The sequence below is a fragment of the Malania oleifera genome, chromosome 5 (assembly GCF_029873635.1).
Source record: "Malania oleifera isolate guangnan ecotype guangnan chromosome 5, ASM2987363v1, whole genome shotgun sequence".
In the NCBI taxonomy this organism is placed as follows: domain Eukaryota; kingdom Viridiplantae; phylum Streptophyta; class Magnoliopsida; order Santalales; family Ximeniaceae; genus Malania; species Malania oleifera.
Genome location: NC_080421.1, coordinates 86,318,839 through 86,345,935, shown reverse-complemented (window position 1 = coordinate 86,345,935; position 27,097 = coordinate 86,318,839). Strand labels below are relative to the sequence as shown.

Sequence of the window (27,097 nt, the reverse complement as noted above, 5' to 3'; positions counted from 1 at the left end):
TTTTTTATAGTGATACCAAATGATCCCTTAATCTTATCACATTTTAAACAAACAATCTTATTCTTGAATGTTGAATGATTTTGAAATAAAAACTACTGATTTAAGCCAAACTTTATTGAGATTGCTTAAAATCAATTCAAAATTCAAGGAGACAGCTGATTGTTTAAAATATGACTAAATCGATTAGAGGGTACAATTCAATCGTTTCTCCTTAAATGTTTAGTACTCACGTCACATTTTGTAATTGGTATTTATTAAAAATTTGATGTTTCTGGTAAGTTTTTTTACATAATAAAACGACAAATTTACTCCTTTTTTTTTAAAAAAAAAATTAAATATTTTTCCTTAAAAAATGAAAAATGAATACAGTAAAATAGTACATGAAAAATAAATATAGAGTGAATATTATGAAGACATCATTACATATTATTTCTTTAATTTGTAGTGCATGCAAACCCATGTGCATTAGAAATAAATAAACACAAAATCTAAGAAGCGGTCCATTTTAGGATGATTTGATTTTGACCAATAATCAAAGGGGAAAGGTGTCCCCACTCCCTGATGTTCGCACAATTAATCACAAGTTTACAAATCAAAGGCTAAAATGCGGTCCACGAAAGCGATAGCGGGAGGCCATCGGACGATCACCATTACTGCTAGTGTTTCCCAATCACAACTTGTTCATGAGCCAATCCTCTCTCTAATTATGCTAGTCGGTGGATCATGCCCCTGTTCTTGCCCCATCCAACGTAGATATAGTTTGGTAATGATGGCAAGTTTCTTATATGATGTATTTTTTGTTTGTGTAATATAATATTATTGTTATTATCTTGGAAGTAAATAAGTATGATGGATTTTGTTATGCATCTATATTTAATTAGACTATTCATTCATTCATGTATTTGATAAATAAATAAGATTAAGTATATGAATCTTGGTTTGCATTTATTGAATATATACACATCTTATTTTTAAAGTACATAGAGAATGAAGGATTCTATAAATTAATAGATCCTCAAGGAATTAACGCAGCACACCAATCTCATCTCTTCATTCTGATTATGTCATTTTCATTTTTATATTTTTGGGTTCAAAGAAGAATGGAGACACTCATAAGATTCAAATCGGGCTGTTGTATTACGGGGAAGACAAGTCTTGAAGAGGGACCTTATGTTACTTTAAAATTTTATTTTACAAGTTGAGTCATAAAACACAAAAAAATTACATAGAAACCAACTCTCCATGAGAAACATGTAGTGAATGGATCCGGATGCCAATGAATGTGGCCCCACGGCCATAAAAAATGACCACCTTTATTGTTCCTCATTTGGGGTGCACCTACTATAATTAATTAGTTTAGGGGTAATTTGGGAATATGATTAATTCTTTAGAAATTAATGAGATTGTTCATAATAACAACGTCCAGTAAGAGAGAGAGAGAGGGAGAGAGAGAGAGAGAGAGAGAGAGAGTTGATGCTCATGTCCAATAACGAAAATAACTAACCATAAACAGGCCAATATACCTAATGGAAAACATCAATTCCGAGAGCATGTGTAGGAAAAATACAACTACACAATCAATTAATATGGTTGTGAGTTTGATAGGGAGAGAGAGAGAGAGAGAGAGATGCCTGAATTCGCAGATGAGAGATATGAAGATGGAGAGAGAAAGAAATTAAAGTGCGCAGGTGCAGTACTAGGAAGAAAGGAATGGGGGTGGGTGCATGACATGAGAGTTCCAATTTCCAAATGAGAGCTTTAAGAGGTAGCAACCCAAAAAGGCCGAGTGTACATTTCCTTGTTCCCACACCCTTCCTGCTTGCACCTGTTTGGCCTTCCAACGCTTCTTCTCCCCATTTTACCCCCGACGTTTCCACAATTCCCTTCCAACTCCCCCTCCTCATTCCCCCATGAATGCACGCACTCGCTCTCACTGCCCTCCCCCTCAAGTTCACCTTCCCCTTCTGCCTCCCCAGTTTCGTCCCCGGCTTCTTCTTCGTCATCCCCTCCTTCCTCCTCTGCTTCTTCCTCTGCTTCAGCTTCCGCGCTATCGATGATTTCGCTGGAGCAGTCCTTCAACAACCGCAGCCTGAGGCGGCCGTCGCTCCGCTCGGCATGGAAATAAGTATTGCAGGAGGAGACGGTAACGGCTTTCAGAACCAAGCGGCCCTCTTCTCGGTGAGGCCTCACCTGCACGCACCCGAACCCGCTGATTGAAGTCAGGGGAGGGGGGAAAGTCGCGCTCCTATCCAGCTTTTTTCTGCTAATTTCTTTAAATTTTGATCTTTCCTTCGCTGGAGACTTTGCATTTTCCCATGAGCTTTGGGTAATGTCACTGCCGGTCTCGCTGCCCAGGTTCTCAGTGCACATTTCCAAGCTTATCTCACCCACCCTTGTGGCAGAACGCTTGTGCAGAGGATGAACATAGACTTCTTTATTATCAATTTCTTCCTTTGAATTTTTGGAAGTGTTTAGGAGATTTTCCATGAAGCTCCAGCCACGGTTAACGTCTCCGTTTTCGGTTTTGTGATTACTGTTGTTGTCGTGATGATTAGGGTGAGGGTCAGAGTCAGGGGTAGAGGGCCTGTGAGACCATTCAGAGGATGGAGAAAAGTTGGAGCTGGGTGGTGGAGCCAGTTTGAGCCTTACGGCAGTGGGTTCGACGAGACATGATTGCAACCCTTGGCAAACAATAGAAGACATCGTTATCTAAGATGAGTTTAAAACAGGGCAATCGATTACTGAAACAAAGGAAGAACACGGGAATTGGGTATTGTGTTAGAGTGAGGGAGCTTTAATTTGGGGTTGGGAGAGGTCAGGGGTGAGAAATGAAGCTAGGTAGAAGTTTATGAGCCAAACCCACCTTCTAGTTTGGGAGGAAATGAAGACGGGTGGCCCGAAGAGAGAGAGAGAGGACAGAGGGAGATAACATGAGAAGGGAGTGAAAGGGGTGGGAGTGCATTTATAGAAGAAGAAACAGAGAAGAAATTGCTTTTTGGAATATGATCTGTTTCAGAAATAGGGTAAGGGGTCTTTTGTGCCACTATATTGCGCAGCTTACATTCTGCCACTCATTTTCGAGAGAAATAGAAAATAAGGACAAGGTGACTTATATGAGGAGGAAAAAAAAAATGATGAATTTGAGAAAGAAACGCAATCATCTTCAAGTAAAACTTTAAAGAATTTTAATTTTTTATATATATAAAAAAAAAAACGACCAAACAAACAATCGGCTGTGGTTGGGAGTAGCACAATTTGATTGGTTACTGAGAGAATTCAATTACATAGTTTTATGGGAACAAGCTTTCCCACCCATTCTCATTGGCTGGCAAAAGTAAAGACACCAGAAGGACCAGCGGCAAAAAAACAGAGGATTCTCGTTGATATTTATTGATGGGGACTCGGCCTAGTTTAATCCCCTTCCACTATTTGTGCTTTACATACTCTCTCCTATTTTATTCATCTGCGGACCAATGTCCTATGGTCAACACCTAAGTTGATTGTGTTAGGTAGACTACAAAGCATCAAGCATATATCGCCCATGTAATTTAATTAAGTGAAAACCAAAAGAGTTATATACACAGCACCACAGACCACACCATGGGTAACCCCGTACAAGCACCACTTTTTTTTAACTCTCATCAGTGCGGGAGCACTGATGTGGAACTGTACCCTTAGCTTCAAAACCCAAGTTGATTGCATTGGAAGAAATTAAAGCATTATGCACACCCAAACACCCATTGAAATACCTATTGATCATTTTGCCTTCAAAATTACTGAAGCATGTGTATAACTTCAACAATTAGATATATAGGAATCAACCAGCAAATATTGTTCAAGGGAGATGTCGAGGAGAAATGGCATACAAGGGGTTTTTAAATATTGGACCGACCAAATGAGAAGAATCAATTAGTAGCTAGTAGTGGATATCAGCGATTTGAATATAAAACCGAGGCTGAATTAAATCGCTTTGATTTCGTCAAAGGCAAGAGGGGTCAGCCCCCATTTTCTGTTTTGGTAATCATGAAGCTTAAATTACACACTTTAAATTGGAGCACAACCAAACAGTTTTTATATTCAGTGGAGGAGAAACTGGCGTCCATCGTCCATTGTCCGATTCTCCAATTCTCTCTTTCTTTTTCTGATGATGTTAACTGCGACTACTCCACTAGCTAGTTCAAATTTCCTACTCTTTCGTCGGTTAAACCCTGAATAAAACGCTTAATTATCCATAGAAAATCCTCTCTCTCTCTCTCTCTCTCTCCCCCCCCCCCCCTCTCTTTCGGGAAATTATACAGGAACCTCCCTCCACCTATAATTTCTCCTCTCTCTCTCTCTCTCTCTCTCACACACACACACACACACACACACTCTATTAAAGTCAAATGTTAAACTAAGAGGCGTGAAAGAAAGGTTTTCATTAATTTTTTGTCCAGAAACTAAGATTAATTGGTCATTCTCTCGGATAAACCTTTCTATTTGAGTCCATGCATGACAGCAACATTAAGCTACTAATTCACAGAGAGAGAGAGAGAGAGAGAGAGAGAGAGAGAGAGAGAGTTTAACAGTAAGAATTCGAATTAAGTATAATCAAATGAACTAAAGGCCAGTATTCCAAGTGGAAGGGAGCACTACTGCGGTTGTCTGCCAAAGCCAACCAGTATGCTTTTTATCTGTTCTTATATATAAACTTAATGGTTAACGCGTAAGAAAGGTTATGTCCAATTCAAATATTGAATGCAGCTCTCATACGTATGCACATTTCCTGAACTGAAGTTAATGCCAACACAGTGGGAGATTGCTAGTGGACTAGCTCCTTTCTGAAAGCGGCTACCATCTCCCTTCCACTACGTTTCTTACCATAACTGCCCCACACAAACACACCCTTATCCCTCACAATCTCTCCCTCATTGCACTCCTATTTTTGGAAATTGTCATGAAAGTGAAATAGATAATCCTCCTAACAAATGCATCTATCTGGGGTTCTGATTAAATGGGCTTTAGAGCGATACCCAAATCATTTTTTTTTTTCTTTTTTGTAGTGGGTGCTTTAGGGATCTCTTTAATGGAGAACCAAAGGAGGAGTCCAGCATTGCCAAGAATACATTACCCCGAAAAAAAAAAAAACCATGCAGATGAATCAGTGAACTCATCTATATATATATATATATATATATATATATATATATATATTATCGTCATTAAATATAATTAATTAAAAACTTTGTTCAAATTGTAGATTAAATTTTTTTTTGAGAGGTCAAATTGCATATTAAATTGATGACAAGAATGCAATGTGTCTCGTGCGTGCATGTTGCATGTGAGACAGGAATGCAATGTGTCTCATGCATGCATGTTGCATGCCACAGATGCTTGGATGAACAGTGCTAGCTGTTGGGGTAGAGCTCATGAACATGCATGCTTACATGCACATGCACACCTCTCACGCACATGCTATACGTGCTTAGGTGCATGCCTCACATGCATGGTAGATGGTGCACGCCATATATGCATGCTTAAAAATTGAAGTCGTCTAGAGCTCCCCATGTATACATGCCACTTATATATCATTCACTTAATTATTTTCACTTAATATATTTTTCAATGTGGGAAAAACTGATCATGAGTCAACTCGATCCCCAACAACAACATATATAAGAATATATTAATTTACATCTTAATATATTTTTCAATATGGGGCAAAGTGATTTTGAACAATATATATAAGAAAATATTTACATATTTTATACTGGGTGTTAAAGTTTGATATACATCGTTGGCCCAGAACTTAACAATTTAAGCTTTTAGGTAAAGTGGTAATCTAACATGATATCAATTGGTTACAGGAAGTCCTGAATTCTAGTCTCGTCGCTCGCATTTATTTTGTTGTATTTAAAAATTTATTGTGTCTTTGTCTTTGCACGTGCTGTGTTGTTGGACTTAGGTAAAGTAATAATCTAACACTGGGTTATAACTACTTAAACCAAAAGCATCATCGAACTTCTCAAGGAAAATATGAAAACATACTAATTAACACATAAATGCCATATATATTTATACTAGTTGTGGCTCTTTTCTACATCAAATTTTAGCATTTTAAAATGTATTGGTACAAATTTTAAATTTCCATATAAAAAAAAATAAAAATTGCTAGTACTGCTTGATCATATTAATTAAAAACAAGGAAAAAATAATTAATAATGGTTGAACAGAAAACTTAAAAAAAAATTAATTTAATCAAGAAAATAGGCAAAATAAATAAAGGCTTACTGATTAATTAATGTCATGAATAAATAAACGAACATATATATATATATATATATATATATATATAAATTCATACGCCTTTTAAACAATAATATATATAGCTGCTCGCGTGGAATTAGTCGGGCATATGCCGGCGTTATCTAAATATATATAGTTATCTATAACTAAGCACCCCAAGAGCACAAATTAATAGCTCTTGAAGCTTAGATTATATTGGGAGCTAGGGTTGAAGTAGGTGTGCCCAATCACACGAGGTCTTGGAGATTGTTGAATGAAACAGGTTCCTAAACTGGGATCTCCCCTCATTCATGAATTAAAAACAGAATACTCCCTGCAACCACCTTAAAGGTCCACAGCCCCTAATAATTGACGTCAAATAATTGAAAGAGGTAGCTGCCAGCTGCAGGCACATCGCTCTACCCAAATATACATATGTGTGCATATATATATTTGTGTGTGTCTGTATATTTATATTTGTATATGTATATGTATATATACTTTCGCCAAGCAAGGAACATGTGCATTGCTGCCTATTGGTTCAATTAGGCATTGGAATTGGATGCTCAAAATTGAGGGGAAGCAAATGAACTCAAGTGGCTAGCTAGGTCTTCTTTGTGTCCTGCCTATTTAGGTTCGTCTGCAGTACACATTTTACTACTTAAGATAGCAAAAGCATGCAAACTGGTTTTTGCATGAATAATGAGCGTAACCCATGTGTTCATGTGTTCGTGTACGTAGTGTTTTTAATCTGCATATGTCAGTTTGGTTCTTCACTGAAGATATTTTAAATCTCCACTCTGCATGCCAAGTGTTGGGTTTTCCCTCTTTGTGGGGCCCAACAATTGGAAAAAGTGTTTTTTTAATGGCTGTTGGCTTTTGAAGGAAGCAGTTCTCACCTTCAGCAAAAGGTCTCACGCGCAGTGGCTGACCCTTCATCTCCTTTTTTCTTTATTTTTGTTTTTCCTGCTTATTGCCATTGGACTCTCTGTTTTTCAATACCAGCTCCCAACACCTGCAGCACTCCTTCTGCCTACAGCAACTACTCACAACTGTAGGGCTGCCAGTCTTCTTCTCCAGCAACTGCGGCTGCAAGCCACTGCCCTCACTCTTGGACTCCAACTGTGTATTATTAACAGCATATTTGAGCTATTCTGGTTGTGTTATTTTGGTTGATTCTTTGGGGAGTTTTGTTCAGAATATTTGGTAAGAGCTTTCCATCTTATTACATTTGTTTATGCACTCTTGTGTATTTGTAAGGCTTATGCCTTTTGTATCCACTTTGTACAACATATTTGGTGATAGTGGATTTGGACTACCGTGCCCCGTGGATGTACCTCAACATTTGAGGGAACCACGTTAAATTTCTTGTGTCTCAATTTTTTATGGTTTGCATTACTCCATTGATTTACTTGTGGGAATTTGTTTGTATATATATATATATATATATAATATTTCCCCAACAAGTGGTATCAGAGCCGTGTTATTTGTACGCATTAAACTTGTGTAAATTATGGATGGTAATGTTTGTCGTATGATTAGTTTCAATGGAAGCAATTGGGTAACTTGGAAAACAAAAATGCAAGATCTTTTATTTTGCAAAGATCTGGATGGGCCTATTGAGGGTGATAGCCAAAAGCCTAAAGACATAAGTGATGATGAGTGGAATAGGCTTAATAGGAAAACCGTTGGTGTTATCCGACAATGGATTGATGATAGTGTTTTTCATCATATTTCTACCGAAATTTCGGCGCATGAATTGTGAAAAAAAATTAGAGGGTCTTTATGATAGAAAATCGGTTACAAATAAAGCCTTTCTTCTCCTAAAATTGGTGAATTTGAAATATAAAGATGGTGGTCTTATTACCGAACATTGAATGAGATGAAAAATATTATCAATCAGCTTGTTACTATGAAAATAGTTTTTGATGATGAATTGGAGACCTAAATACTTTTTAGCTCTTTGCAGAAAAGTTGGGAAACTTTGGTTGTGATAGTTAGTAATTCGGCTCTTGATGGAATTGTTACTATGAACCAAGTAACTAGCAGCTTGTTGAATGAAGAAATTAGAAAAAAATCAGTTGGCTCTTCTCATTTAGAGGCACTTGTGACAGAAAACCGAGGGAGAGGTAGAAGTAAAAGCAGATATTCTCACCGTAATGATAAATCAAGAGGTCGGTCCAACTCAGTTTCGAAAAAAAGATATTGAGTGTCGTTATTATCATAAAAAGGGGCATATGAAGTGGGAGTGTAGAAAATTGAAATTTAAGGAGCAAAACAAAGAGAAAATTTTTGAGCAAAAGAATGAAGACACAACTTCAGTTGCATCTGATGGTGATCTCATGGTTGTTTGTGATGAAAGTTGCATTAATTTGACAAGTCAAGAGACTGATTTGGTTATTGATTCCGGTGCGTCATTCCATGTCACTTCTCAGGGAGATTTCTTCACTTCTTATTTCAAAGGAAATTATGGAGTTGTTTGGATGGGAAATGAAGGTCTATCAAAAATTGTTGGCATTGGAAATGTTTGTTTGGAAACAAATTTGGGATGCAAGTTGGTGCTCAAAGATGAAAGACATGTACCCGATATTCGACTAAATTTGATATCTACCGGAAAGCTTGATGATGAAGGGTTTGACAACCATTTTGGTAATGGAAAATGGAAGCTCACAAAGGGTAATTTGGTGGTGGCTAAAGGCAAGAAAATCGGTACACTTTATATAATGTAAGGTAAAATTGGTAATGGTGTTGTGAATGCAATTGAAAGTCACTCTTCCACCGATTTGTGGCATAAGTGGCTTGAGCACATGAGTGAAAAAGGAATGTAGTTTTTGTTCAAAAAGAAGCTCCTACCAGGGATGAAAGGTACCTCTCTTAAAGTTTGTGTTCATTGTTTGGCCGGTAAGCAACATAGAGCTCCTTTTCATGCAAAGTTTGTTACTAAAAAAATCTAACGTTTTAGATTTGATACATTCAGATGTATGCGGTCCTTTGAAAGTTAAATCTCATGGTAGTGCACTTTATTTTGTTACCTTTATTGATGATTGTTCAAGAAAAGTTTGGGCTTACACTTTGAAGACTAAAGATCAAGTCTTAGATGTGTTTAAGCATTTTCAAGTTAAAGTTGAAAGGGAGATTGGAAAGAAGGTGAAATGTGTGCACTCAGATAATGGTGGAGAGTGCATTGGCCCATTTGATGCATATTGTTACAGCGAAGGAATTAGACATCAAAAGACCGTCAAGAAAACCCCTCAACAAAATGGTATTGCTGAAAGATGAACCGCACTATACTGGAGAGAATGAGATGTATACTCTCTCATGCGAAGTTGCCAAAATCATTTTGGGTGAAGCAATGAGGACGGTAGTGGACTTGATTAATTTGTCTCCTTCAACTCCTTTACTTGGTGAAGTTCCTAAAAAAATTTGGAAAGGTAAGGATGTCACTTACGATCACTTGAAAGTGTTTGGTTGTCGTGCATTTGTTCACTTTCCAAAAGATGAAAGATCCAAACTTGATGACAAGACAATGCAATGTATTTTTCTTGGCTACGAGCATAACGAATTTGGATACAGATTGTGGGATCCGGTTGACAAGAAAATTGTTAGAAGCTGAGATGTTGTATTTTTTGAAGATCAAACAATTGAAGATTTTGGCACGATTGAGCAACCACAATCTAATGGGAATGATTTTGTTAACTTAGACTTACCTTCTCCACCTTTGGCACATGATGAAAATATGGAAGATGTTCTTCCACTTCTTGAAGATGTCGGAAATGATAAAATTCCTAATGATGTTGAAGATGAAAATAAGGGGGAGCAACAAGTTCAAGAGCAAGCTCAATTGAGAAGGTCTTCAAGAGAGTCAAGACCTTCATCTAAATATCCATCAAGTGACTATGTTACTCTAACGGATCAAGGGGAACCCGAAAGCTATCAAGAAGCCATGAACCATGAAAATAAAGTTGAACGGATGGAGGCTATGCAAGAGGAAATGAATTCCATAGTTGACAATCACACTTATGATTTGGTTAAACTTCCTCCTGGAAAGAAAGCTTTGAAAAATAAGTGGGTGTTTAGGCTGAAAAATGATGGAAAGAATCTTCAGTACAAGGCTAGGCTTGTGGTAAAAGGCTTTGGTCAGAAAAAGGGAATTGACTTTGATGAAATATTCTCACCGGTTGTAAAGATGTCATCTATTCGGGTTATCCTTGGCATGGCAGCATACTTGAATTTAGAAGTTGAGCAACTAGATGTGAAAACTGCTTTCTTACATGGTGACTTGGAAAATGAAATTTACATGGAACAACCGGAAGACTTTAAACAAAAAGGGAAAGAGAATTTAGTGTGCAAATTAAAGAAAAGTTTGTATGGGTTGAAGCAAGCACCACGGAGATGGTACAAGAAATTTGATTCTTTCATGATTGATCATGGTTACTCAAAAACCTCTTCGGATGATTGTGTGTTTGTGAAAAAATTTTCAGATGACACTTATATTATTCTCTTACTCTATGTTGATGATATGCTCATTGTAGGACAAAACTTCTCCAAGATTGAAAAATTGAAGTTGGAGTTGAGCAAGTCTTTTGCTATGAAAGACTTGGGACCAGCAAAACAAATTCTGGGCATGAGAATTGTTCGTGATCGTGAAAAAGGGCAAATTTGGTTGTCTCAAGAAAATGACATTGAAAAAGTGCTTGAGAAGTTCAATATGGATAAAGCAAAACCCGTTGGTTGCCCACTTGCTAGTCACTTCAAACTTAGTTCAAAACAAAGTCCTACAAGTGAAAAAGATAAGGAAGAGATGAAAAAAATTCCTTATGCTTCAGTCGTTGGTTCCTTAATGTATGCAATGGTTTGCACAAGACCAAATTTAGCTTATGCTGTTGGAGTTGTTAGTTGATTTCTCTCTAATCCAAGAAAGGAGCATTAGTTAGCTGTAAAATGGATTCTCCGATACCTTAGAGGCACTTCAAAGGTGTGCTTGTGTTTTGGAAATGGTAAATATACGCTCCATGGATTCACAGATGCCGACATGGCCGGTGACGTTGATTCTAGAAAATCCACTTCGAGTTATTTGATGACTTTCGCAGGGGGAGCTGTGGCATGGCAATCTAAAATTATAGAAATGTGTTGCTTTATCTACTACGGAAGCCGAGTTTATTGCCATTACAGAAGCTTGCAAAGAATTGCTTTGGTTGAAGAGATTCTTAAAAGAGTTGGGCATGGAACAGGAAAGGTATGTTCTTTATTGTAATAGCCAAAGTGCAATTCATTTGAGTAAGAATTCTATCTTCCATTCAAAGTCAAAACATATTGATGTTTGATATCATTGGATTCGGGATGTGTTGAATAAGAAATTGTTGAAGCTTGACAAAATTCACACTGATGATAATGGTTCGGATATGATGAAAAAAGCATTGACTAAAGACAAGCATTGCGAAGTGTCGAATTTTGGCCGGATTGGTAGAGTTGTCCCCATAAGTCGGGAGGGGGAGAGTTGTTGGGTTTTCCCTCCTTTTGGGGCCCAACAATTGGAAAGAGTTTTTTTTAATGGCTGTTGGCTTCTCAAGGAAGCAGTTCTCACCTTCAGCAAAAGGTCTCACCCGCAGTGGCTGACCCTTCATTTCCTTTTTTCTTTATTTTCATTTTTCCTACTTGCTGCCATTGGACTCTCTGTTTTTCAATACCAGCTCCCAACACCTGCAGCACTCCTTCTGTCTACAGAAGCTCCTCACAACTATAGGGCTGCCAGTCTTCTTCTCCAGCAGTTGCGGCTGCAAGCCACTGCCCTCACTCTTGGACTCCGACTGTGTATTATTAACAGTATATTTGAGATATTTTGGTTGTGTCATTTTGGTTGGGTCTTTTGGGAGTTTTGTTTAGAATATTTGGTGAGAGCTTTCCATCTTATTACATTTGTTTATACACTCTTGTGTATTTGTAAGGCTTATGCCTTTTGTATCCACTTTGTACAACATATTTGGTGATAGTGGATTTGGACCACCGTGCCCCGTGGACGTACCTCAACATTTGAGGGAACCACGTTAAATTTCTTGTGTCTCAATTTTTTATGGTTTGCATTACTCCATTGATTTACTTGTGGGAATTTGTTCGTATATATATATATAAAATATTTCCCCAACACCAAGAACATGAAAGGGTTTATAATACTCTTTTGAAAAAATAATGAAGTTTGAATCCTATGCATAAATAATAGACTCACTATATCTTTTGAGATACAAGCTTATTTTGATTTCTCATGATGTAAGGGTCCCTCTTTATTAAGTATTTTCTTAGGAGAAAGCGAGAAAAAAGAAAAAGAAAAAAGAAAGAAAGAAGAGTGATGCATAAATAATAGAGTGATGGTCTCTCTATGTCAAATAACATTTAAAATGAAACTATTGTTTCAATATGATTAAAATTTAAGAAAAATCAAATATTAATGATGTGCAAATTTTAATTTTTATTCATTGATTTGATATATGTTCTATTTTCTTTCTTACTTTCCTTGATTGTCAAACACACAGAAAAATGAATGCTTTCATATTTTCTTTTTCTTTCCTTAATGTTTCCAAGTTCCAAACTCATATAACATATGAAGATGGTGGCTTCATAGTACAATTAATTAAGAAACATTCGAAATATATTCAATATACAAAGTTAATCATAAGAAGACAAGTTAGCAAAGAGTACAACAAATGATAGTTGCAAGGCTTAACTCTTATCTCCAAGAACCACCCCCAGCAAAAGGGGTTAAGGATAGCTTCAAAGTAAAAATTTATGCAATTTGTCAAGTGCCGATGATAAAGATATACTTGACAATCAAATTTTAGTGAGCCGCCTTATCATGAATAAAATGCAAGTCAATCTCAAAATATTTGAAATGAGAATGACTAATTGAATTAGTAGTGATTAGATCAATAAATAACACTAACATTGTCACACCACAATAATGGAGGAGAATTGATTGATATCATAAGCCAAGAAGAGAGATTTTGAACCCATGGAATTTTTTTGAATTACATTCCCACCACATTTCTCAGCCTCACTATATATGGGAGCAAGAGATTACATGTTGCATACAGAAGACTCAACATTATGAAATAGAGATACATCAATGAAAAAATTCAATACCAACTTGTAGAATGATGGCCATCTAGTTAGCAAGCATAATCTAAGCCAAGAAATCCAAGATAGAGATGGTGTTATGTGAACTAGATGAAGAAGCCATTGAAAGATAGCATAAATTGTACTACTTGACATTCCAGTGGGTTATGTGGTATTGATGCTTGAATTGAGTGACATGATACACAACAAAGGCAAGCTTAGGATGGGTGAGATTAGGAATCAACAATGGATGGAGATCTTAAGAGGTTTGGCTTTATGTGTGTTAATTAGTAGGATTAAGAAAATCATTAAGGTATTTATCTTCGTAGAAAAGAAGCTCTTTACCCTACAAGTTTTAAGATCAAAAAATGTGCAAAGATCCAAGATATTCAGTAGGAGATCACATTAATGAAGTTGCTTAAGTAGAGAGAAATCTAATATGGAGAAGAGTTAGTGAACTAGATATAACTATCACAGAAAAAAAGACTAAAAGAACTTGAGGGCCATCAAAATGATTGAATAGGGATGTATTGGACATCAACATAGCTAGATAAAAACTCAAAATTATTGAATATGGATGTATTGGGCATCAACAAAGCTTAATAGAAACTCAACTCACATGCGCAATTTGGAACTAGGACTAAAATACCACAACCTAGGCGATTATTTTAGGCCATTGATCATTTTGTTCAAATTTTTACACAAAGTTGGGATGGTGAGAGAAATCTTGAAAACCAAGTGATTAATATTGTTGCATAAGAATGCCATCCTATAAAAAACATGCAAAAGGCATTTTAAAATATCAAATTTTTAAATATATCAACCAAGAGAGAAGCAATAAGATTGACAACAATGCAGATTGCTAACGATTTGATAACTAGGCTAAAGTATTGGTGTAATCAACCCCTTTTTGTTTATTGATCCCTTTGAAACAAGGCACACTTCATGGCACTTAAATGTGACATTTTTAGATTTGTTTCTTATTTAACTTTGTTTAGATTTGCAGTCCTGTTTTGATTGGTTGTTGGTATTATTTTTGGGAGGCTTTTAATTTCTTTATCAATAATCTCCCAATGCTTGTCTTGTAATCACAGTATTCCTCCACCAAAAGTAAGGGCATATCAATAAAATTTGCATTTAAAAAAAATTGTGGCCTTCAACATAATGCTTTAAATGAAAAAAAACCATTTATGACCAATTAACCAAGTGATGGTTCGGCGAATTAAAGACCATGCATTTTGAATGGGAACATTATATTTTTCAACTATTATTTGATGCCAATGCGTATCCTTTACAACCTAAGAAAAACACTTTTTTTTTTTTTTCAATATGAAGGAGAAAGGTGAAAAAATGGAAACAAGAATAGGAGTGAATGGTGGCAATGAATGGGATTTAATGTTAGAAATTGTTATGGACTTTATTATTATTATTATTAAAAGACCTTATGGTAAGTAATCATCATATTATTGTCATGCATCTAAAACACCAATCCATGGGATAGTATATGTGTGTGGGCCTTGTTTGCACAAGGAGCCCATGATGGGCTCAAGGTTAAAATTAAAAGAACTCCATTTTAAAATTAAAAAAACTTACTTTTAAAATTAAAGAACTCAATTTCAAAATTAAAAGACTTAATTTTAAAACTAAAAGGACTCGATAAAACGTCTTTCAAAAGGACTCAATTTTAAAAACACATAACTCAGTTGGATTTTTCAAAAATGATCCTCTAATTCTTGAGATACAAGGTCAACTTCTTATTATGAAGGGTCTCCTCAAAAAGGTTTAATTAAAATTGGGGTGTCTACAACTGTCTCTTTTTATACGCTTTGTTGTTTCAAGGTAACCGTAGGAACTCTCCTATGTTATCTATAGCAATAAGCATATAAAGATAAAAGACACCTATTTTAATCAGGTCACACAACAACCTAAGGCTTTCAAATCAATCAGATATTGTTTGCTTCCGTCAATCAGGGATGATAAAAGAGTAACTATGGCAACTTAGGAATGTTAGCACACTTTTCTAGGATGTTAGCGGTTAATGAATAATTTGGAAGATGACTACTCAGGTGCTTAACCCTAAAAGATAGAGCATTTGGAAAATGACTACAAGGACGAATGAGGTAGTCCAAATGGAATTTTTGGATGGGACCACAAAGGGTTAATTTGAATGGGACCATAAAAGGGTCAATTTGAATGGGACCATTTGGATGAGTTCATTCCTATTGGCCCGGTTGAGCATCTAGAGGGGGGGTGAATAGACTTTCTTCACGGATGTGCTAACTTTCTACAAACACAGAAATCTTACCAAGAGCAAGTGCATAAAATCGTAGTGTAAAGATGCAGGAAATCACAATAATAGTATAAAAGAGATATGAGAGAAGAGAAGCTTAACACAAAGATATTTACATGGTTCGGCACCCTGCCTACATCCACGCCTTGAGACCAACTTAAGGATTCCCAAAATCTACTATAATCCTCCTTCAGGCATAGAAGCCAATACACGGTTGCTCACAAAGAGCTTCTACAAGGTGCTTACTTAGAGACACCCAACAATAGCTCACGATGAGCCTTTCTTTACAATAAGTATATGAGAAATCAATGTAACTTGAATGCTCCCTTTGAGCTGAGTAATACAATAAAATCCTTACTCAATGTCCTCTTGTCAATAGAGTAGAAGCAAAACTAAGAGCAGCAAGAAGAGGGCAAGTGAGTGTATGAGTAAACCCTAGAAATGAAAGCACCAATAAATGATCTTTTGAGAATATTATCTTTCTTGGTCAGGAATGAATACTATTTACTCCTATTTAAACACCAAATGGACGAGAAGAATGCTGGAGAGCCGTTGGGCATTTATGAATGTAGGACAAGGGTCAAACTAGCTGTTCAGTAGCATTTAATGTTCGCTGCCACCCAACATTCATCGACGAAATTGGAAATTCGTCGACAAGCTCTTCAGTCAATTCGTCGACGAAGCCTTGTGTTTGTCGACGAGTTGCTGGTTCTGAATTTAGGTACCTCTCGGTATCTTTTCATCGACGAGAACCCTGTGTTCGTCAACGAGTTCTTCATAACATTCGTCGACAATGCCATGTGTTCGTCGACGAGTTATGGTTCTGAATTCAAATGCCTCTCAGTTTCTTTTCATTGACGAGAACCCTGTGTTCGTCGATGAAGGTATGTGTTACACTCGTCGACGAAGTCCTGTGTTTGTCGACGAGTTCCTTATTCTTAAGAGTTGTTCTTTTAAGTTGTAAGAAGGTCCTTATCCGTTTATGGGTTTCTTTACACACGTTTAAATACCATTACTTGTTTCTTGTTGTGTGTGTGAGATATGCCCATTTCTTGCTCTTAGTTTTGAGTTTACTCTATATACAAGGAATTTGCACACACACACACACACACACACACACACTCTCTCTCTCTCTCTCTCTCTCTCTCTCTCTCTCTCTCTCTCTCTCATTCTTACACTCATTCTCTAGTTCACTTTGTATATTGTGCAGCATCCATGAATACGTTGAGAGGCCGTGCTTTTGGTCATGGCACAAGTTGCTTCGACTAATTTGAGACTTTGTTGGTTCTGGTGCTGTTCTGTATGGCTGAACATGACTTAGATAGAAAAGTTAGTAGCCTTGAGAATTGCTAATGGGTTGTTGTCATCAAAACATAGTAGGAATGAAAGAGTCTTAACTACTTGGTCTAACATTCTCCCCCTTTTTGATGATGGTAATCCATTAGTGTTCTCTTTGAAAGATAAATGCTCCCCCTTACTGAATGAATTGGTTTAGAGTTTAAATAAAATGTTGCCCCTTAATGTTTGAATTGTATGAAAGAATATTTTATTTAAATTTTTGGCAGCATGCCGTTTATAAGTAAGACATTTTCCATTTAATCCTGCATAAAACATGACAGTCTAGTATATCAATCATTCAAGTACATAGATAGAGCATTTATATTCAAAAGATGCAATGCTTGCTAAGTTTCATTACTAGATTTGCGCAGTGATGACAAACAATGATTACAAGGCTATTATCAACTAGAGATATATTTTAAATACATTCGAATGCAACTAAATAGAGATCTAGATAGAGATCTAGAACTATTTCTTCCCCTTTGCCATAATCAAAATTGGGGGATAGCTGACACAAAGCGCTGCTCGCGTGGACGACCCCAATGGTCAAAGAGTGAAGCAAAAGAGGCGTCAAGGGAGTCAAAGCGAGTGTGATTAGCGTTTTCTTGTCGAGCAAGAGACGCTTATAAGGAATCAAAACGATGGCGGTGATGAGTTTTAGATTGTGTCATAGCATGCTAAAGCCCGTCTAGGCGCTCCAGGATGTGGCCATACATAGTGTCCTCATGGTTGCCTTCCTCTTCTTCGGCCTCCAAGGCGGCCTCAACATCATCGACAGGAATATTGCCCTGCTCATGGGCTTTGACCTACGTGTTGGTCTCTTCATCCTTTTCAAAGCGCATGCAATGAAGAGTCGCCTCAGTGTAAACATCTTCCGGCGCGGGATGAATGCAAGGCAGGCCAACGCGAATGAGGTCGTAGTGATCAAAGAAGGTTGTGAGGAGACGATCGTACAGGAGATAATCGCGCTACCTTTTGAGGCCTTCTTCCATGTTCTGAACAATAATAGAGGGAAGATATAAACCATGGCCAATCCATAGGCAGTACATGTTGAATATGTCTCCAAGGGTGACCCAATCCCTGCCACCAGTGCAAGGGCACAAGTTATACGTTATCATATAGTGGAGGACCTGAAATTCTACAGTGAGGTCCTTGGATTTTGGGCAAGCCATCGCAGGAATTTGAGGATTACCGGTAATTATCTTGAGGGCGGTGTGTGAGTTGAACTAGTTGAATCATGTCAGCCAAGAGGACTTGGGGAGGCCTCAAAGGGGATAAGAGGTGCAATCGAGCACGACAGAGAATGTATCCTTGGAGATCCGAATAACAGTGCCACGAACGGTGGAGTAAGCGGGAATGCCGCGATGCGATGGAACGAAGTTTGCGTAGAACTCACGAACTAAGTCTTCAGTGACGAGTTCATCAAGATCAAAGAGAGCATCCCACCCGAGGGCTTTTATCTTGGAGAGAAGAGTGGGGGAAATGGATCTGTAGGAAATTAGAGGGCACAATTTTTCCATAGACTATATGCCGCTTGAGAATGTCATTTTGATAACGGTAGGCGGCTTCAGGGGAGATGAATCATGGTTCGATATTGGCTGGAGCAGGCGTAGGAGGACTGGAGGTAGGGCGAGATGAGCCTTCGCCGGCTTCAGTTTGAAGATTGCGGCGTTTTGTACGGGGGGCCATTGAGGGACGTTGGGATGGAGAGGGCTGGTATGGCCGAGAAGATGAGGGAGTTGAGGAAAATGGTAGAGCTGAGGGAGGAAGCGAACCGAGGCAAGGGGAAGGATGGAGGTTGTCGAGAGTGGTGGCGAGAGAGAAAAAGAGATAAGAAGCGATAGAGGGTGGCTCATGGAGTGTGGAAGGCTGGAGAGAGGGCTGAAAGGAAGGAGAGGGTCAGAAGGGGCTAGGGTTTGGACTGTTTGAACTTAAAAGAAATAAGTAGCCTGACAATGTTCGTCGACGAGGCCCTGTGTTCGCCAACGAAATTAAGGCAAATTCGACGATGAGACCCCTGTGTTTGTCGACAAATTTAATAGACTTTTCGGCGACAAATACCCTATGTACGTCAAAAAATTTAATAGACTTCTTGGAGACGAATATTCTGTGTTCGTCGACGAGATAAGGAAGAATGAGAAAAACTAAGTAAGGAAGAATGAGAAAAACTAAGTTTACGAGTGTAGTGAGCAAGACCAGGGAGTGGGAGCTGACATGAGGATCCTATAGTATGTTTGAAGGAGTGCACATCCCTAGGGCATGTCAAATTTTGTGGAATCTTTCTTCATTGAGAGGTTTAGTTAGAATGTCGGTGAGTTGGTTTTCAGTGGGAACATAAACCAACTCAACGTCTCCTTTTTGGACGTGATCTCTAATGAAGTGATGCCTAATTTCAATATGTTTAGTTCTAGAATGAAGGCACGGATTCTTTGAGATGTTGATGGTACTAGTATTGTCATAATGAATTGGAGTTCCTTTAACTAGGATTCAGAAGTCCTCAAGTTGTTGTTTCATGTATAGTGCTTGAGCACAGCAACTGCTGGCTGCGATATACTCAGCCTCGGTGGTGGAAAGAGCTACGGAGGTTTGTTTTTTGCAAAACCAGGATACAAGAGAGTGTACAAGGAAATGACATGTTCCACTAGTGCTTTTTCTATCGGTTTTACAACCGTCGTAGTCAGCATCAGAATAGCATGTGAGATCAAAGGGAGCATTTTTAGGATAGAAGAGTCCTAAGTCATGAGTGCCTGCTAGGTATCTAAAGATTCTTTTGACTGTCTGAAGATGAGATTCTTTGGGACAAGCTTGAAATTTAGCGCATAGACAAACACTGAACATTATATCAGGCCTGCAGGAAGTAAGATACAATAAACTACCGATCATTCCACGGTAGAGTTTTTGGTCAATGTTTTTCCCTTTTTCATCAGCGTCAAGCTTTGTTGTGATGCTCATGGGAGTTACTTTAAATTTACCCATTTCAAGATTGAATTTCTTTAACATGTCCCTAACGTATTTAGCCTGATTTATGAAGATTCCATGTTTCATTTGTTTAATTTGTAATCCCAAGAAAAAGGTTAGCTCACCCATCATACTCATCTCAAATGTTTCTTGCATAGTTTGAGCAAAATCTTGACACAAGGTTTCATTTGTGGCACCGAAAATGATGTCATCCACATAAATTTTTATAACAAGCATATCATTTTCTTTATGTTTTAAGAAAAGAGTGGTATCTAATTTTCCTCTTATGAACCCATTTTCTAGAAGAAATTTGCTTAAGCATTCATACCAAGCTCTTGGTGCTTGCTTTAGTTCGTAAAGGGCTTTTGAAAGTTTGTATACGTAATCAAGATGAATGTGGCTCTCAAATCTTGGAGGTTGCATGAAAAATACTTCTTCATTTATGTATCCATTTAAGAAGGCACTTTTAACATCCATTTGAAATAATTTGAAGTTTTTGTAACAAGCAAAAGCAAGGAGCATCCTAATGGCTTCTAGTCTAGCTACGGGGGCATAAGTTTCATCGTAGTCAATACCTTCTTGTTGGTTATATCCTTGGGCTACTAGTCTAACTTTATTTCTAACAATGTTTCCATCTTCATCTTTCTAATTCCTAAATACTCATTTAGTGACAATTATTGTAGTATTTTTGGGCTTAGGAACTAAGTGCCATACTTTGTTTCTTTCAAATTGATCTAATTCTTTTTGCATGACATTTATCCAATTTTCATCATTTTCAGCTTCTTCAAAGTTTTTAGGTTCTAGATGAGATACGAAGGCAATGTGATTACATCCACTTCGAAGGTGAGATTGGGTGCTGAATCCTTGAGATGGGCTACCTATGATAAGATTTGTTGGATGATTTTTTACAAACTTCCAAGCTTTAGGTAGTTCATGATTTTCTTTTTCTTCTGGTTGGTTAGACTCTTGAGGAGAAGAACCTAGATGATCAATATTAGTATCTTGAAAATTTGTGTCTTGATCATTATTTAACTTGAGTTGTTCTAATTCTCTTTCAATTCTAAAGGTAGTGACTTGGTTCTCTTCATCCATCTCAACAGGTGTTTTGGATGCATGAAGATTTGTTTCATCAAACATGGGTTGATTTTTGAACAGTTTGAATTCTTTTGTTAAATACCCTATATGCCTTGCTATTCATGGCATATCCTATGAAAATTCCCTCATCGGAATTTGAATCAAACTTAGCTAAATGATCCCTATCATTTAATATGAAACACTTACATCCAAAAACCTTAAAATGTGAGATGTTAGGTTTTCTACCCTTCCATATTTCATATGGGGTTTTTCCTATCTTGGATCTAATGATGACTTGGTTACTAACATAGCATGATGTGCTAAGGGCCTCTGCCCAGAAGTATTTTGGCAAGTTATGTTCATTGAGCATTGTTCTAGCCATTTCTTGAAGTGTTCAATTTTTTCTTTCAACTACTCCGTTTTGTTGTGGAGTTTTTGGTGCATAGAAGTTGTGTGAATATCCATTTTCATTGCATAAATCTTCAAGTTCTTTATTTCTAAACTCTCTTCCTCTATCACTCCTAATGTGTATAATTGACATTCCCTTCTCATTTTGGATTTTTCCACAAAAATGAATAAATGCATTACAGGTATCACTTTTGTTAGCGAGAAAAATTACCCATGTAAATCTAGAGAAGTCATCAACTATAACAAATGCATACAACTTTCCACTAATGCTAGCTATGTCATTAGGTCCAAATAGATCGAGATGGATTAACTCTAAAGGTCTTGATGTAGAGATTACTTTCTTAGTTTTGAAGGAGGTCTTAACTTGTTTTCCATATTGACATGCATCACATATTTTGTCTTTCACATAATTGTCTTTTGGTAGGCCATTTACTAGTTCTTTGGATGAAAGTTTATGAAGAAGATCCATGCTTGCATGACCTAGTCTCCTATGCCATAACCAACAATTTTCATTTGTGACAGCTAAACACTTAATGTTACAATTTGTGATATCAACAAAATCAATTGTATATATGTTGGATTCACGCTTTCCTATAAGGATGGTGTTTCCATTTCAATCATTTATTAAGCATTTTGTGGATTGGAAAGTAATGTTTAGCCCTTTATTGCATAGTTGACTAACACTTAACAAATTATGTTTGAGAGTATCAACTAGAGCAACATTTTCAATAGCCAAGGATTAATTACCTATTTTACCTTTATCGATGATTCTCCCCTTGGCGTTATCTCCAAACGTGACTAGCCCTTCCTTTTTGTAGGTCAGGGAAAGGAATTTTCTTGCGTCTCCCATCATGTGCCTTGAGCATCCACTGTCGAGAAACCATTTGTTCTCTATGGAGTCGCTCTTCAAACATACCTGCACAAAACATCAAGTGATTTGTTTTGGTACCCCACATCTTCTTGGGTCCTATTGGGTTAGTGTTCTTAATCACCTATTTGTAGTTCATATTTTTCCCTCTATTTCCCCTGAAGGGGCAAGTAAATCACACATGACCTTTTTTCTCACAATATAGGCAGACTTTATTTGTGTGTGAGGGGTTTAGTTTAGATGCATGACTTTTCTTTGACGCAAAGCTCCTTCTAGCATAGAGGTTTGCAAATCCTATCGATTATGAAGATGATAGGAAGTATCCTAAACCTTCTTTGAAAATTCCAAATCTTTGGGCTCCAAGTAATTTATTGAAATTTTCCTTACCATTTGTAAATTTATATATAGTATTGCTTTGATCTTCCACCTTCTTTTTCAATGAAGAGTTTTCTTGAAGAAATTTCTTTTTGAGAGGACTCTTAGTAGTTTGAGTATTCCTTAGAAAGCTTTTCTTTTTCAAGACGAAAAGATGCATTTTCTGCTTTCAAGGTGTCACACGAGAAAATATGTTTTTGTTTGCATTTTGAATAATTTTCTTCTAAAATTTTGAGTTTCCTTTTAGATGCTCTTAGTTCAACATAGAGTTTTCTACAATTTTCCTCTAATTCTTCATATGAAGGGAGATATTCATCATCAGAACTTACCTCACTTTGTTCGTCCACCATAAGGCAGAAATGAGTGACTTCTTCTTCGACTTCTTCGTCGGTTGAGGTTCCATCTAATTCATCCCATTCAGTTGCGTTCATTGCTTTGAACCTCTTCTTGTCTCCTTGTTGATTGTTGCTTTTGTTTTTGAAGAGAGGGCAATCAGCTATACGGTGCCCGATCTTTTTGCATTTGTAGCATCTGATACTTGATTCTCCTTTCTCCTTTTGTTTTCCATTTCGTTTGTTCATCAGAAAATTTCTGAATCTTCTTGTAAGTAAGGCAACTTCATTGTCATCATCATTCTCCTCTTCTTCTATGATCTCTTTTTGCTTCCCGGCTTTCAGAGCAATTCCGATAGCCTTCTTGGGTGCTTCAGCTTTAGCAGGAGCATTTTTCTTTTTGATCTCATAGGTCATGAGAGATCCAATTAGTTCGTCAAGAGTGACCTTTGGGAGGTCCTTTGCTTCCTAAATTTCTGTGGGCTTTGTGTGCCAAGATGTCGGTAGTGAACGAAGGACTTTCTGCACATTATCTTCCATAGAGTACTCTCTATCGAGAGCTTTTAGTCCATTAGTGATGTGTGTGAAACTTGTGAACATAGCTGTAATTGTTTCACTTTCTTCCATTTTGAACATTTCATATTCTTTTACAAGCATATAAATTTTTGATCTTTTTACCTGGGTAGTGCCTTCATATGTTACTTGAAGTTTTTCCCACATTTCCTTGGCCGTGTTGCAACCGCATATCTGGTTGTACTCTTCATCACTTACGACGCAATATAGGAAGTTCTTGGTTTTAAAGTTGAGCTAGTTGTGCCAGCCTTGCATCTTCCTCGGGAAGTTTTCCAATGGGTATGTCATCGCCATCTTCATTTTTGAAGGTGTAGTCTCCTTCAGTGATGACATTCGGCACAGGGTAGTCATAGGCCTGGATGAAGATAGACATTTGATCCTTCCATGCTAGGTAGTTAGTTCCATAAAACTGGGAGGGCAGTCCACGGATTGACCTTAGGTAAAAATATTTGCCATGTTGATCTTTTTGCCTGGATGTTACTCCAAATTTCAGCGACTGGCGCTCTGATACCACTTGTTGGACCGGTTGAGCATCTAGAGGGGGCGTGAATAGACTTTCTTCATGGATGTGATAACTTTCTACAAACACAGAAATCTTACCAAGAGCCAGTGCATAAAATCACAGTGTAAAGATGCAGGAAATCACGATAATAGTATAAAAGAGATATAAGAGAAGAGAAGCTTAACACAAAGATATTTACATGGTTCAGCACCTCGCCTACTTCCATGCCTTGAGACCAACTCAAGGATTCCCAAAATCCACTATAATCCTCCTTCGGGCGGAGAATCCAATACACGGTTGCTCACAAAGAGCTTCAACAAGGTGCTCACTTAGAGACACTCAACAATAGCTCACAACGAGCCTTTCTTTACAATAAGTAGATGAGAAATAAATGTAAACTTGAATGCTCCCTTTGAGCTGAGGAATACAATAAAATCCTTACTCAATGTCCTTTTGTCAATATAGTAGAAGAAAAAATAAGAGCAGCAAAAAGAGGGCAAGTGAGTGTATGAGCAAACCCTAGAAATGAAAGCACCAATAAATGATCTTTTAACAATATTATCTTTCTTGGTCAGGAATGAATACTATTTACTCCTATTTAAACATCAAATGGATGAGAATAATGTTGGAGAGCCGTTGGGCATTTATGAATGTAGGACAAGGGTCAAACTAGGTGTTCTGCAGCATTTAATGTTCGCTGCTGCCCGATGTTTGTTGACGAAATTGGAAATTCGTTGACGAGCTCTTCAGTCAATTCGTCGACGAAGCGCTGTGTTTGTCAACGAATTGTTGGTTCTGAATTCTGGTACCTCTCGGTATCTTTTCATCGACTAAAACCCTGTGTTTGTCGATGAGTTCTTCATAACATTCGTCGACGATGCCCTGTGTTCATCGACGAGTTATGGTTCTGAATTCAGATGCCTCTTGGTTTCTTTTTGTCGAGGAGAACCCTGTGTTCATCGACGAAGGTATGTGTTACACTTGTCGATGAAACCCAATGTTCGTCGACGAGTCCCTTCTTCTTAAGAGTTGTTCTTTTAAGTTGTAAGAAGGTCCTTGTCTGTTTGGGGGTTTCTTTACACACTTTTAAATACCATTACTTGTTTCTTGTTATGTGTGTGAGATATGCTCATTTCTTGCTCTTAGTTTTGAGTTTACTCTATATACAAGGAATTTACAAAATACTCTCTCTCTCTCTCTCTCTCTCTCTCTCTCTCTCTCTCTCTCTCTCTCTCTCTCTCATTCTCACACTCATTCTCCAGTTTACTTTGTATATTGTGCAGCATCCATGAATGCGTTGAGAGGCCGTGCTTTTGGTCATGGCACAAGTTGCTTCAACTGATTTGAGACTTTGTTGGTTCTGCTGTTGTTCTGTATAACTGAACATGACTTAGATAGAAAAGTTAGTAGCCTTAAGAACTGCTAATGGGTTGTTGTCATCAAAACACAGTAGGAATGAAAGACTCTTAACTACTTGGTCTAACAATTCCTAAAATGATCAACTTGGATAGGACTATTGAAAATAGTCAACTTCAATAAGATTAATCCGAAAATGATCAACTTGGATGTGACCGTTTTGGAATGATCGACTTGGATGAGACTATTCCAAAAATAGTCAACTTGGGATGGGACCGTTCCGATAACGGTCAACTTGGATGAAATCATTCTAAAAAATGATCAAATTGAATAGGACCATTCCGAAAATAGTCAACTTGGATGGGATTGTTTTAGAAATGGTCGACTTGGATGGGATCATTCTAAAAATGATTAACTTGGATATAACTGTAGAGGCCCGAAAAAATTTAACTTATGAAAGTAATAAAAGAAAAGAAAAGAAAGAGAAAGAAAAGAAGGAAAAAGGAATTATAAAGGGGCATCAGCAGGAATTCGTCGATGAACCCAGGGTTTTTGTAGACAAATGCCCTTCTAAGTTTCGTCGACAAAGTACATGTGTCTCATCAACGAGGAGATACTAAGAGAGGAAAAATTTGAGACCCTAAAATGTTCATCGACGAACTCACTAGTTTCGTTGACGAACTTCCTTCTTCGGTTCGTCGATGAGTCCATGTGTCTTGTCGACAAAGCCACATGGACAACTTCCTATATATGGCGGAAAATCAAAATTTTGGCGAGAAATTAGTTTTCTCTCTCTACCTTTGGCCAGCCCACCTTCTCTCTTCAAATTTAGCCCCGTTTTACCCTATTTTGACGATCAGAAGTTACCACATTGATCCCGAGGTGTTTCTCTATAAGATAGAGTGGATTGTTGATTTAGGGTGCTTGGGCGCCATTCCAAAATCAGTGTAAGAAAGTTATTTTAGGGATTATGTGGTTATTTGGGATATGTGAACACAAGAAATGTGTTAGATGGATACTAGGGTTTGAGTTGATTGAACTCGGGTTAATGCGATTTCAGGGATTGGAGTTCTGGACGCTGTAAGCATGGTTTAGGATTTCAATAGGCTTCTCAGAAACAAATAAAAGGATAGATTAAGCCAGATATTTTTAGAAAAATAATTATTGAATATACATTATTTGATTCATAAATTTATATATGATTTAGTATAGTTTTTGGGAATACTGATGTTGAACTGAGGAAACTTTGAAATAAGATTTAATATTATTTTGTTAGCAAAATATGTTTTCCCAGGCTAGATAATATATTACAAGGTAGTACTCACTTGTGTGTGGCATGAGTATAAAATTTAATGTAAATAATGGTATGTCAAAATATTTTATGATTTCATAGAATAAACATGATTTGACGACAGTTTTGAGGAAAAACTATAAACAAGACAGAAATAATATTTTTAGTATATTATAATATTCACCTGACATAGATGCCCTGATATTTAGCCGGCGCAGATGCCGTGATATTCAGTCGACCCAGATGGCGTGACGAGATATAACATACATTCAGAAATATTATTATTATAAGAGATTTTACACAAAATCATGAAATATTATTATTACAGTTATTAATGAAATATACTATATGATAGTAGAAC

General features: G+C 37.3%; 1 protein-coding gene across 1 annotated transcript; it reads right to left on the bottom strand.

Moving 5' to 3' along the window:
* Positions 1-1,480: 1,480 nt before the first annotated feature.
* Positions 1,481-2,930, bottom strand: LOC131156700 (protein FANTASTIC FOUR 1-like). The gene has a single exon (XM_058110584.1). The coding sequence runs from the start codon at positions 2,701-2,703 to the stop codon at positions 1,759-1,761; it is 945 nt and encodes a 314-aa protein (XP_057966567.1). The 5' UTR covers positions 2,704-2,930; the 3' UTR covers positions 1,481-1,758.
* Between the last annotated feature and the right edge of the window lie 24,167 nt (positions 2,931-27,097).